The sequence below is a fragment of the Anomaloglossus baeobatrachus genome, chromosome 3, assembly GCF_048569485.1.
Source record: "Anomaloglossus baeobatrachus isolate aAnoBae1 chromosome 3, aAnoBae1.hap1, whole genome shotgun sequence".
NCBI lineage: Eukaryota > Metazoa > Chordata > Amphibia > Anura > Aromobatidae > Anomaloglossus > Anomaloglossus baeobatrachus.
Genome location: NC_134355.1, coordinates 224,786,337 through 224,801,092, shown reverse-complemented (window position 1 = coordinate 224,801,092; position 14,756 = coordinate 224,786,337). Strand labels below are relative to the sequence as shown.

The following is a 14,756-nucleotide window of genomic DNA, read 5'->3' as shown; positions in this document are numbered from 1 at the left end:
TAGGAGCGACTACATTGATTGCCCATATCAGAGAAGTACATAATTCTGATGTTAATACATTGAGCTTTGCAGGTGTAGAAAAAGTAGAGCCCAGAATAGAAGGAGATCTCCATAAATTGTTCTTACAAAAGGAAGCGCAATATGTCATTCAATATATTGCACTGGGCCCTATTGGATTCAATGAAAAAAAACAACCTTATTGTGTTTTTATAGAATTATCATGTAGAGCATTAGTACTATTTAGTATAGGATGTAATTATTATTATTGTGGAAAATGTTTCCTTAAAATTAAAATTACTATTAATCTATAGCTCAGATTGATTTGAGAATATCGCATCTGTGTTTTGTATATTGGTTTTATTAGTTTTATATCACTGATGACACTTAATTTTCACATGTGGCGTTTTCATGTCGGTTTAAATAGTAGGAACTTATGTCATCTAACATGGACTCGTAGAAGCATCTGTGTGAGACGCGAAACAGCTGTCGTCCTCCCTCACTACCTGCACCCGCATTTTTGATGTCGGAATACATTCCTTTTTCAATGCAAGACCGGTGAGTGCCTTTCATTTTCTTTGAGTTTAAAATGGATATGGATCTGGACTGTTTGAAATGAGCACCACATACGGGGGTCTGAAATCTACTGCCATATAGTGCTAACAAGCTCTAGATTTTGCCTCGGGTAAGCGGCTGAAACAAAAGTGATGGACTGCTTTGAATACTGCCCAGTGTTTCTGCCTTTGTTTATTCACAATTCTTTATATAGTCCTCAATGTCCTCCCGACCCCACAATCATAATATGGCCCGGATTACCTCCTCTCTATCCCACAAGTCATTAAATGGTCCTCAGTGTCCTCCCCACCGTATATAAATAATTTATATATATTTTTATATATATATATATATATATATATATATATATTTTTTTTTTTATCTCTCTAGATATATATATATATATATATCTATATATAGATATATATAGATATATATATAGATATATATATATATATATATATATATATATATATATATATATATCTTTATTTGTAGCTTTGTCACCATAAAAGAGGGGGTCTAGGCACAATTTCTTTCACAATGGCCCCAAGCTGTCAGTGTCCGCCCCTGGCTTTAAATTTATTTTTCATATCACCTGGGTAATATTGTTAGATTAATTGACCTGAAGTCTGTATTATCTGCTACTATTGTTTTAACTGTTGTCAATTGTTTATTGTCTTTCTATTTTAACATTATATATAATAAAAATAAAAATACCTTGCAACTGCCAACTATATTCTGAGGCAACTAAGGCTTAGTAAGCAGGAGCCTGGAACCTTGCTTTCGATTCTATTTACATGGGTTTTAACATTGCAAACTATACTTACATTTTCATATAAAGCTTGAAGGGTTTCTAAATCAACCACCGAATAGTCCATTTTCAAAACAGCTAAACAAATAAAAATACCATATTAAATGCCATTGTTTCTGCATTGCAAAGGTTTTTAAACAGTTATTAAACTTTGGTTAAAAGAAAATAATTAGTTGTAACAATAAAAACTTTTTGAATTTTTTTCAATTTCAATAACATATTATTAGTGATGGGCGAGCATACTCGTCACTGCATGGGTGTACCCCGACGCGACTCGGGTACAGAGTATAATGGATGTCAATGGGAAACTCAAGCATTTTCAAACTCTGGTGATTGAGGGTTGATGGAGTAATGAGCTGTGGAGAGTGCGCTTGCTCATCACTACTTATTATATATTGCAAACAGAATGAAAATTCTTCCATTTAAAATTTAAATGTAATTTTAACTTTATTTATCAGAAATCATTGGTACATGTAAAAATAAAAAACTTTCTAATATATCATATTAAAGAATTCTGCTTCTTTTTCCAACAGGACTGAACAACCATTCTCAAAATTGTCAATCCAGGGGTAAAATCAGCCTTCAGTGAATACAGACTTTCCTATTTTTAAGATATGAGATGACAGTTGCTGATCATAAAGATCTATGGAGAATTGTAGCTATCATGTCATGTGAACTTGCAGTAGAATGCTTGGCTGCCCAACTCGTCACTCACCCTCCACAAAAGTTTAAATATACTATTCAAATTGTCTCTCCAGGAAAGGAGACAAACTCTAGCTCCACCTATTGGAAGCAGCAATCCTAAAAGTCAAAATTGGCCTTTGTCAGGAACAGCTGGGGTCACACCAGAATCCCACCTGCTGTTTACGGATTTGTCCAGAACACGACTACTCTCTAGCCCCCCTTAGTGTCAGGTCAATTTCGGAACTGCCGGACATTAAGTAAATGAGGTTGCTGAGCTAATAATGCCAAATATTGGAGGTCTCACAGCAAGGGTAAATGTATCTATCACCGATTCCTGCTAATGGAATATATATGTACCTCGGTACCCTTAATGATAGCACCCCAATAATTCTACACAACAATAATTCCACTGCCACCACCCAACTTTAGGAATAGCTGGGGACCTGTTTCAGATAGCAGAAGGCTTCGGGTTCGGAGTCGTATATAGAGTGAGGAAAGAAGCTATTAAATTTTATATATTTAATCCAAAAATAGGAAGTGTTTACAAAAATATACACGAATTTACAAAAGGGAACAATACAAGTACAGTATACAGTTACATAAAAATAAAAGGGAAAAAAATGAAAGATATTACTACACCTGGTCACGGGTTATGGCTCTGATACCACAGAATGTATATCCTCTGGGCATTGACATAGTGGGTACTAAGACACTGGCTTTTAATAAACTCTGTCCCACCCGCAGCCCCCACCTCTGCTGACATCATGTAAGGGAGGGGGTTTTCCCCTCTTCCAACATTATGGAATCCTCATATCTCCGTGTGGGAGCATCCCACGCGGACGATATTACCCTCATTTTTTATATTATGTTTTTAGCAGAATGTGGATACCACACAAGGGGGATCTGGTATGTCCTGGGGGGCACATATGTCATCTCTGTGTGAATCTGTACTCAATGAATGCAGTCCATGAGGATAAAGAAGTAGATTTCTCCCTTTAAGATATATTACAAAGTTAATGATTTACATTTAGACTACTGATTTATGAAATAAACAATTTTCTTTTTTTTTTTCTTAGAAAAGTTTACATTTTACAATCCAGAAAAGGACACAACACAATATAACTAAACAAAGCCTTTGTAAGTTTTGATAGTTTTAGAGGGGTTAAAGTATTAGGATACTCGAATTTTCCACTAATAAAAAAAAATTTAGTCCAGCATGGAAATTCATAGAACTTTGAAAAAATGTATGTAAGTGACTTCAAAACTCCAAATTCATTTTGAGTGACCCTGATACCGATACTGGTGCTGATCAAGAGAAGGAAAGAGTCAGCACTTATGTCTTCCGTGTTGTGTCTTCCATGTTCTAATTTTCACTACAATCTCTAGCAACAGGGACTCAGGGGCTTATCTCAAGAGTTGAAAAGATAGAGAAAATCCAGCACTCTTCAGAATTTCCAAAAGTATAAAAACTTCTTTATTAAAAGGAAAATATAAAAATCCAATATATGGAGCAGAAAAAAATGTGCTTAAGGCCCGTTTCACACGTCAGTGAAAAACAGTGACGTTTTTCACTGGCGTGTAAAACACGCACATGTCCCTGCGTGTGCCGTGAATCACGGCACACGTGGGTTGTCTAAGTGCAATCCGGGCTCCGTTATCCGTGGCCCGTGATTGCACTTAGAAATCAACTCACCTGTGCGCGCTCCCGCTGTCCATGGTGCTGACCGCTCCCGCGGTGCAGCATCCGGCCGGCGGTGACCCCCACAGCAGCTGCTTCCGGGTCGGCTGTGTCGCGCATAATGAATATGCGCGACAGTAATCAGCCGGCTTAGAAGCAGCAGGGAGAACGGGCTGCAGAGGACATCGCTGGACGCCGGGTGAGTTAAAATGTTTATTATTTTAAATGCACGTTTTTTTCTGGCACGTGTTTCACGGACCACACCACTGCGTGGTCCGTGGAACATCAGTGATGCCAGAAAAAAATGGACATGTCTCCGTGCAGCAATCACGCACACGCGGGTACGCTGCACGGAGACACGTGCAGTGAAAAATCACTGACGTGTGAGCAGACCCATTCATTATAATGGGTCTGCGTATGTCCGTGATTCTGGTACGTTTAAAAAAAAGCACAAACGTACCAGAATCACTGACGTGTGAAAGGGGCCTAAGATGTGTTTCCATTGTGCTCTTTATTATAGCATAGTTAACACACTCTAAATAACAAACATATAATAGGTTTTAACCAAACAGACCATAGTGCAACCAATAGACAATTACTAGATCTTTTGAGCATTCTTTTTTATATATGAGGTGAATACATCGACGTTATCCATACATATCTAGGAGTCCCATAGACTGTAAGCTTTCGAGCAGGGCCCTCACTCCTGTAACTGTTCAACTATGTGTTGCCTTATGTTTTATGTATATGCCCCCCTTAATTGTAAAAGACTAAGGAATATGTTGGCGCTATATAAATAAATTGTATTATTATTATTATTATTATAACATTTCATCACTGAATGACTTATAAGCTGTAGATTACATTATACTAGTTGAACATCTAATCACATTCTACATATAGTAGTAAAAGTGATTTTTCTATTAATATTTCTTCTGTGTGAATATATGAATGTTGTTCATACATTTAAATTTATCTCTAGATTATGTTTTACACTTGATGCCTTCCATGTATGCCTGTCAATATCCACAGTTCACTGACTCCCTCAGAAAGGTGCTGTTTCAACTATTACAACTGGCTTTGCTACAATTTAACTCTCAGTTATGTTGCTATTCTTTACTAATTTGTGCCCATATATTGTGACCTCTCTCTTATATACAGTATATCAGCTAGGGATGATCGAATACCCTATTATTCGCTTCGCCGAATATCCGGCGAATACCTCGTTGCTATTCAAGTATTCGCGAATATTCGACCCCCAATGTAAGTCTATGGGAAACCAGAGTAATTTCACATCGGACCTAACGGTGAGCTATGGTGACTGAGGTAAAGGCTGAAATGGATGGGAAAAGGCTGAAACAGTATGGGCATAGCCTATAGAAGGTGTCTGACTGCATTTATGGTGTCTTTGAATAACGTGGTCAGAGCAGCACGCGGCATTTACGTAGTCACCAGAACAGCTCTCAAACCAAAGTAAAAGAGGGGAAATTGAGAAGAAACAGTTTCTAGTGCCTAATCACTGTAATAAAACGTCAAATCAAGCCCCGACCTGCAAGCTACAATGTGCCTGTTGGGATGTTGACCTTGCCCTCCTCCTCCTCCACCAGCACCACTGGCTCCAGTGGCAGTGGACTCAAATGTAGGAAGGGCCACTGGCTGTTCTCAAATCTCAGACTTCTTCGGGATCTCAGGTGGGCCCTGTAACATACATTGGTGAGGGATGGCAGTCATTTGTAGTCTTCTGCGTCCCCTATATCATTAGTGTGAAAGTTGTAATACGTAATCCATAACACTTTCCAGTGCTATAGCCAATGTGGCTATTTGGGTGTTGGCCTTGCCCTCCTCCTCCACCAACACCACCGGCTCCGGTGGTCCTCTATTCAAATGTAGAAAGGGCCACTGGCTGTCCTCAAATCTCAGACTTCTTAGGGCTCTCAGGTGGGCCCTGTAACATACATTGGCGAGGGATGGTAGTCATTTGTAGTCTTCTGCGTCCCCTATATCATTAGTGTGAAAGTTGTAATACGTACTCCATAACACTTTCCGGTGCTATTGCCAATGTGGCCATTTGGGTGTTGGCCATGCCCTCCTCCTCCTCCTCCACCACCAACGCCAACAGCTAAAGTGGCCCTCTAATCAAATTCTATTCAAAAGATTCGGTAATGTATGTTTTATGGACAAATGAATGCCAGGCTGGGACATCGAAGCTGATGTCGTTGATGATGATTGCATCTGACCAAAATCAGGTTGGGAGCAGGAGCGATCATCGCCTACTTCCTAGACCGCAGTTTGTGAAGCATGCAGCACCGTGGAAGTGGCAGTTGTTTCACTCTGGAACTCAGGCTTTATTCCACTAGCTAACACCGAGGATTTAAAAAAATTCAGTTTCCCCAGGGGGGAATGGTTCAAACACCATGTAGCACAGCATCAGAAGGTACTTCCAATAGCTCTCAACAGCTTTTTTTAAAAAAATTGGTAGAATAAGCAACAGGGCATAACATGCCAAGGAGTTTAATAAATTCAGTTTCCCCAGGGGATAATGGTTCAGACACCATGGAGCACTGCATCAGTAGGTACTCCCAACAGCTCCCAACAGCTTTTTTTAAAAAATTAGTAGGATAAGCAACAGGGCATAACATGCCAAGGAGCGAAAACAAATCTGATTTTGCAAGGGGCCATGTGTAACACACCGTGGAGCACAGCATCAATATAGAACATAAATAGAGACTGCCTGACCAATTGTTATAGACAGTGTAGCCTCGACAGTGGTTGTGCCAGTGCATAATGTACAAAGGCTTGAAAAATATTGCCCTGGGTGATTGGGCCAAACAATTACATTGCAGCAGCATAACAAGTTAGATTAGTCATGCGGTCTCATTAGATGTTAGAAGACAAAATAGTCTTGAATGAGAAACAATGGAACTTATTTTAACTTAAGAAATACAAATTTTGGTGCTACACTTATTATTGGGTCTTGTTAACAGGCGGCCTGAGATACCCTGGGGCAGACTTGGGCAAGGGGCGGCCTGCGGGCCAGATCCGGCCAGCCTACTGTCTGTGACCGGCCCGCCCGTCTTGCTGAGAGTTGGAGGTGTGGCCTGAACTAGGATTTTATGCCTCAGCCCCGCTCTCACTGCCGGGAGCTATGTATCCCGCAGTACAGTGATAAGCAGCTGCCACGCCCCCACTCTGCTGGTTACGCCCCCTCTTTCTGCCAGTCATGCCCCTTCTGGATGCTGATCACACTCTCTGGATGCCTTCTCTGGCATCTATGCTGCTGGCCATGCCCCTTTTGCTGTCGGTCATGCCCCCTCAATGCTGGACACACACACTCCTCGGATGTCTCCCTTCTCCCCTCCTCCTGCTCTGTCTATGCTGGCCATGCCCACTTTGCCTGCCCCTTCTACCCAGGGATTCTCACATGTGACCGGCTCATCTCCACAGCGGCCACTTTAAAAACGTCCGTTCTGCAACTGAGGTAAGTGCACCAGTAGCAGCAGGAAGAGTGCAGTGTGAGTGCAGGAGGAGAGTGCAAAGTGGCTGCAGGAGGGGGGAGCAGGGGAGCAGCAATTGTGACTTCTCAGGTCCCCCCCCCTGTGTCTGCAATAGAAGAAGCAGACACACAGGGGACTCAGAGAAGGCCAGAGGAGCCCTCAGGCTCTGCTGCTGCTGTGCTGCCTGCCTGTGCCTTCAGCGTCCCCAGGGTCAGTATGAATGCCCCACTAGCCACCACTGTCAGTATGTATGCCCCACTGGCCACCACTGTCAGTATGTATGCCCCACTCGCACACCACTGTCAGTATGTATGCCCCACTGGCCACCACTGTCAGTATGTATGCCCCACAAGCCACCACTGTCAGTATGTATGCCCCACTGGTCACCACTGTGAGTATGTATGCTCCACTGGCCACCACTGTCAGTATGTATGCCCCACTGGCCACCACTGTCAGTATGTTTGCCCCACTAGCCACCACTGTCAGTGTGTATGCTCCACTGGCCACCACTGTCAGTGTGTATGCTCCACTGGCCACCAATGTCAGTATGTATGCCCCACTAGCCACCACTGTCAGTTTGTATGCCCCACTAGCCACCACTGTCAGTATGTATGCTCCACTGGCCACCACTGTCAGTATGCATGCCCCACTGGCCACCACTGTCAGCGTGTATGCCCCACTGGCCACCACTGTCAGTATGGATGCTCCACTGGCCACCACTGTCAGTATGCATGCTCCACTGGCCACCACTGTCAGTATGCATGCCCCACTGGCCACCACTGTCAATATTCATGCCCCACTGGCCACCACTGTCAGTATGTATGCTCCACTGGCCACCACTGTCAGTATGCATGCCCCACTGGCCACCACTGTCAGCGTGTATGCCCCACTGGTCACCACTGTCAGTATGGATGCTCCACTGGCCACCACTGTCAGTATGTATGCTCCACTGGCCACCACTGTCAGTATGCATGCCCCACTGGCCACCACTGTCAGCGTGTATGCCCCACTGGCCACCACTGTCAGTATAGATGCTCCACTGGCCACCACTGTCAGTATGCATGCTCCACTGGCCACCACTGTCAGTATGCATGCCCCACTGGCCACCACTGTCAGTATGCATGCCCCACTGGCCACCACTGTCAATATTCATGCCCCACTGGCCACCACTGTCAGTATGTATGCTCCACTGGTCACCACTGTCATTATGTATGCTCCATTAGCCACCTGGGCCAGTATGTATGCTCCACTAGCCACCAGGGCCAGTATCTATGCTCCACAGGCCACCAGGGCCAGTATGTATGCTCCACTGGCCACGAGGGCCAGTATGTATGCTTCACAGGCCCCAGTAATGTGTATGCCCCCTACTGACCCCAGTAATGTGTATGCCCCCTACTGACCTCAGTAATGTGTATGCCCCTACTGACACCAGTAATGTCTATGCCCGCCACTGACCCCAGTAATGTATATGCATCCCCACATATTCATTCAATCTTTGTATTGTTTAAATTACTGTTTGTTTATGAAGGGATAGTATATACACTATATACAGTATTGGGTAGAACTGAGGTAATTATATTAGTCCGGCCCTCTAAAACCATCCCAATTTCTCATGCGGCCCCATGGGAAAATTAATTGCCCACTCTTGCCCTGGGGCAATCCATCTATGGTTAATTTTGATTATCGTCAAACTGCACTTTCCGTGGATAGTCGTGTGCGAGTATCTGTTATTATTGACCCTGCTGAGCTGAAAACACGCTCAGACAACACACTCGCAGCAGGGCAAGCTAGCACTTCCAAAGCGTATAATGCGAGGTCTGGCCAAGTGTTGAGCTTGGAAACCCAATATTAAAAGGGAACAGTAAACTCTGAAAGCACGCTGATACAGTTACCTACATAGCACCTCACCATCTTTCTTAAGTGTTCCCTGCTTGTCATAGTTCCCCCAACCAGTATTATTATTATTATTTATTATTATAGCGCCATTTATTACATGGCGCTTTACAAGGGAAAGAAGGCATACGTACAACAATCATTAACAGTACAAAACAGACTGGTATAGGAGGAGAGAGGATCCTGCCCGCGAGGGCTTACAGTCTTCAGGGAATGGGTGATGGTACAATAGGTGAGGACAGAGCTGGTTGCGCATTGGTATACTGGACTGAGGGTTATTGTAGGTTGTAGGCTTGTTGTAAGAGATGGGTCTTGAGGTTCCTCTTGAAGCTTTCCACGGTAGGGGAGAGTCTGATATGCTGAGGTAGAGCGTTCCAGAGTATGGGGGAGGCACGGGAGAAATCTTGTACGCGATTGTGGGAAGAGGAGATAAGAGAGGAGTAGAGAAGGAGATCTTCTGAGGATCTGAGGTTGCGTGCAGGTAGGTACCGGGAGACTAGGTCACAGATGTAAGGAGGAGACAGGTTGTGGATGGTGTGATGACATGGACACCCAATGCCTAGCATGGGTTAAAGTTTCTTAAAATTCAGCCAGACTATTGTTCTTCTGTGTGTATAGATGGGGGATAAGCCCTCATTGTTTCTACAAGACTCTTGGGAGTTTAGTATTGAAGTTTTTGTTAACTCATGTTTGCTAAACCATTGTGTCTGCCAGGCCCCTCTGAGCATTCATTGTAATGTAGTTGTGTATTGCTAATCTAATGTAAATTACCTTAGTAGCCATTATCTAGTCTGTGACTTCCAGACTACATGTATACCCTCAGTCTTTCTGTAGACATCCTTTGGATGAACATTGTCTATGTAGCTTGAGATTCATCCAATGGGAGAGGCGATCTTGTCCAATCAATCGATGAGGACGCAGTGTATCTAAGTGGAAGGCTGTGGCTATAAAAGGGACTTCTTTAAGCCACCAGGTTGTTGATGGATGCTGATGGATCCAGTCTAAGCTCTCAGGAGCTGACTAGAGGATCAGGATATCTTATGGCTTCAATCTAAGGGCTCCGGTTCCGGTTGGAGACCATATCCACAGCCTAGGGATTTCGACTCCGGCTGCCAGGATTGTAACATCATACCAGGACTACCTAAGGAGGACACTCAGGTTGGCACAGTTCAGTCACCTGTTACAGACTTTGCAGACCTCAGCCAGCTTCCTAAATCTGGCATTATTCCTTTCTCGGTGGGTGCCCGCCAAAAGCGGGGTGCTGCTGGATTTGAATAAATAGCCCTGGAACCTCTGAGGCAAGGACATTCTAAATCCCTGGTGAGCCAGCAGAAGGGTGAGACTTTGTTGCCTGTTACATTTGTGTGTTTTGCTGGTTATGTGTTATGTGCCGTTAATTGTTTGGGGATCCAATAAAGTCTAATTATTGTGGTTCCCTCACCCTGTGTTGTCTGAGTAGTGTTACGCCCACGGTTAAGGAGGCCGGCGTTCAGTTGGGATGAGCCCTGAGCCACGCTGTCTTTCTAAAGGCGGTGGGTTTTAGTGGACGAGAGCACCCACTGAGCCCCGTGTCTCCACAGATGGCTTTGTATGTCATGGTTAATGTTTTGAACTGGAGTTGTTGGGCGATGGGAAGCCAGTGAAGGGATTGGCAGAGTGTAGAGGCTGGGGAATAGTGAGGGGTGAGGTGGATTAAGCGGGCCGCAGAGTTTAGGATAGATTGGAGGGGTGCAAGAGTGTTGGAAGGGAGGCCAGAGAGCAGGAGGTTGCAGTATCCGAGGCGGGAGATTATGAGGGCATGCAATAATGTTTTTGCTGATTTTGGTTAAGTAAAGCCCGGATCCGGGAGATATTTTTGAGTTGTAGTCTGCATGAGGTGAAGAGGGCTTGGATGTGTGGCTTGAAGGATAGTGCAGAGTCGAGGGTTACTCCAAGGCAACGAGCTTGTGAGACTGGGGAGAGTGAGCAATCATCCAGTTTAATGGAAAGGCTTGTTGGAAGAGATGAGTCACAATGAACTCTGTTTTGTCCATGTTAAACTTTAAAAATCGCGCAGAGAAAAAGGATGAAATAGCAGACAGACATTGTGGAATTTTGGTTAGTAGAGAGGTAATGTCAGGTCCAGAGAGGTAGATCTGTGTGTCATCGGCATAGAGATGATACTGAAAGCCGTGGGACTCTATGAGTTGTCCCAGGCCAAAGGTGTAGATGGAGAAAGGCAGGGGTCCAAGAACTGAGCCTTGGGGGACACCAACAGATAGGGGGCGAGATGAGGAAGTGGTGTGAGAATGGGAGACGCTAAAAGTTAGGTCGGTTAGGTATGAGGAGATCCAAGATAGGGACAAGTCTGTGATGCCCAGAGATGAGAGAATCTGTAGTAGGAGGGAATGGTCTACTGTGTCGAAGGCAGAAGACAGGTCCAGGAGGAGGAGGATAGAGTAGTGTCGCTTGGCTTTGGTGGTTAGTAGATCATTGGTGACTTTGGTTAGGGTAGTTTCAGTAGAGTGATGTGGTCGGAAGCCAGATTGTAGTTGGTTAAAGAGGGAGCAGGAGGAGAGGTATGAGGACAATTCAAGATGAACATGCTGTTCCAGTAGTTTTGAGGCATAGGGGAGAAGGGATATGGGGCAATTCTTTGACACAGAGGATGGGTCAAGGGAGGGATTTTTGAGGATGGGTGTAATGGAGGCATGTTTAAAGCATGAGAGGAATACACCACTTGTTAGTGATAGGTTGAAGAGATGGGTTAGGGCTGGGATGAGGACTGCGGTGATGTTGGGGATGAGGTGCGATGGGAGCGGGTCCAGTGCACAGGTGGTTAGATGTGATCTTGAGAGTAGAGTGGAAAGATTGTTTTCTGTCATGGTGGAGAAGCTAGATTTGGAGGAAGAGGGCTGAGTAGCTATGATGAGGGGCCATGGTGATTGTGGGCCAAATCGTGTTCTGATGTTGTCAATCTTCTGCTTGAAGAAAGAGGCAAAGTCTTCAGCTGAGATGAGAGGGAGGTGGGGCTGGAGGACGGAGGAGAGAATTGAAAGTGTTGAATAGCTGTTTAGGGTTGTGAGAGAGGAGGATATGAGGGATGAGAAGTAGGTTTGTTTTGCAGCAGTGAGTGTGGACTTGAAGGTGGTAAGGGACTCTTTATATGCAATGAAGTGCTCAGTAGAATGAGACTTCTTCCATCTGCGCTCAGCAATTCTGGAAGCCCATTTCAGTTCTTTAGTCTGACTCTTGTGCCAGGGTTGCCTGTGCGGGTTTTGGTGTGTGTGAGGGGGGTAGCTGATTCGAGAGCTGCAGAGATTGTAGTGTTGTATAAAGTTGCAGCAACATCAGCATCGTGTAAAAATGCAATGTCTGTGAGAGGGAGAAGGGACTGAGAAAGTGCGTGTAAATCAAGGTGTTTGATATTCCTGCGAGGGTGTGAAAGTTTGTGGAGGGGGGGGTGGCGTACTTGGAGAAGAGAGGGAAGAGAATGTAAGTAGGTTGTGGTCAGACAGGGGCAGAGGTGAGTTAGAGAGGTTAGATAGAGAACAGAGGCGAGTTAAGATTAGGTCCAGCGTGTGGCCATCTTTGTGAGTAGCTGCAGGAGACCATTGGGTGAGGCCGAAGGAGGAAGTGAGTGTTAGAAGTTTGGAGACAGATGAGTGGGAAGTGTCAATGGGAATGTTGAAATCACCCATGATGATGGTGGGGATGTTTGTGGAAAGGAAGTGTAGTAGCCAGGTGGTGAAATGGTCAAAAAAGGCAGTGGCTGGCCCTGGAGGGCGGTAAATGACAGCCAGTTGAGGGTTGGAGGGGGAGTAGATGCAGACAGAGTGTACCTCAAAAGAGGGGAGAGTAACAGAGGCTGGTAGTGGAATTGGTGTAAAGGAGCATTGGTCAGACAGGAGCAAACCAACTCCTCCACCATGCTTGTTACTGGGGCGGGGGGTGTGAGAGAGTTGGAGTCCGCCATAAGAAAGTGCAGCAGGAGAGGCTGTGTCAGAGGGGGTGATGAGCCAGGTTTCAGTGATGGCGAGGAAGGAAAGTTTATTAGTGATGAAAAGATTATGAATGTAGGAAAGTTTGATGCAGACAAAGCGAGTGTTCCATAGAGCTCCTGTTAGTGGGACTGGGGGAGCGGGGGCTGGGTGGATGGGTATGAGCTTAGAGAGGTTGCGGAAATTTGTGATAGGTTGTGGATGAGGGTTTGAAGTGACAATAGGTATGTGGTGAGGAGGACCAGGATTAGGAGAGATATCTCCAGCAGTGAAGAGAAGCAATGAGAGTGTTAGTAGGTGGGAGCAGGAGAGGCCATGAGATGGTCATGTGTGTCTGGAGACACTGGGTGAAATGTGGAGGAAAATATCTGAGGGGAAGGTGAGATGGGTGGGGAGGATGGTGGGTGAGATGAAAAGTTCATTACTGGGTTTAGGAATCAGAGGGTGCAGTAGAAAGTGAAGTATCATAGGGGTGAAAGTGAAGAGATACACAAACATTGTTTAAAGTGACTATGTATCCAGTTACCTTCCGGTCACTTCCGGCCCAATTCTGGCCTAATTCAATGCATCATACTTATATGGTGCATACTTTTCTTGGTGCAGACTTTTAGTTGCCCCAATATATACATATACAAGTGCAATCAGCTGTGAAGGGGTGGGGTGCAACAAGAACCTCTTGATCACTCAATCAAAGAACCCAGATGCAGCATCACATAGGCAGAGTAAACAAAGGTCATAAAAGGAAGGTGGGGAACAGGGGGGAGAGGTCACAGTGAGATGCTGGAGCATGCCAGGGAGATATTGAAGCAAAGAGAGAACAGGTCAGATATATTGGGAAAGTAGGGAGGATGATTTAACATACCAGGTATTAGCATTAGAGATGAGCCACCCCCCCTGGCATTCGAGTTTGGTTCGGTTTGTCGAACGGAGGCTCCGTTCCACGAACGTTCGACGAACCACTCGAACCCCATTGAAAACAATGGGAGGCAAACACAAACACATAAAAACACATTATACATGTACACATACAGTTAATAAACATTGCCATAACACTTACAGGTCCCTGCGACGTGTCCTGCACTCTGTCTCCCGCCGCTTTTCCTTCCGATAATCGCTGCGTCCTTCCGGTAACCAGCACAGATGATAGGACCTATCGTGACATCAAAAAAGCATGTGACCAGTCACGTGTCTATTATTTCATTGGCTACAGACTGGTCACATGGCTATACGTCATGCTAGGTTCTGTCAGTGCATCTCTCCGGTATGCGGTGCTCCGTGTAACGGTGAGATGCTCTGGCACATGGTCAGCTTCCCCGTCCATGCATGTGGTCGCTCTTTACAGAGTTAGCCCACATGCAAGGACTAAAATAAAGTCCTGATAACCCCCATATTATAAATGGTAATTGATATGTGAGAAATTATGAAAATATCTGTTTTTCTGTGGGTATTCGGCATGGTCTTAATTCATGTATGTCAGACATAAGTACTGAAGAGTGGGTGTGGATTTGCAGACATTTGTCAGGTCCTAGAGAGTTTTGATTACTGTACCAACATTGTGAGCAGTGATGATGCTCTTATCAGCATTACCATTCCACTGATTTGTTTATTGAAACGCTCTTTGGATGGTCTGACTGACCAAAGTGTTAATGCACCTGAGTTGT

General features: G+C 44.7%; 1 protein-coding gene across 2 annotated transcripts in view; it reads right to left on the bottom strand.

The window, feature by feature from the left end:
* The window catches only part of FMN2 (formin 2), a 2,161,480-nt gene that overhangs the window by 1,463,051 nt on the left and 683,673 nt on the right, over window positions 1-14,756 (bottom strand). The window contains exons 8-9 of one of the 2 annotated variants that reach the window (XM_075339745.1): window positions 14,153-14,245; window positions 1,383-1,444 (exon numbers count right to left, since the gene is read on the bottom strand). In XM_075339745.1, coding sequence (XP_075195860.1) covers window positions 1,383-1,444; window positions 14,153-14,245 — 155 coding nt within the window. The remainder of the gene's footprint in view (window positions 1-1,382; window positions 1,445-14,152; window positions 14,246-14,756) is intronic. The other variant, XM_075339746.1, reaches the window with a different exon arrangement.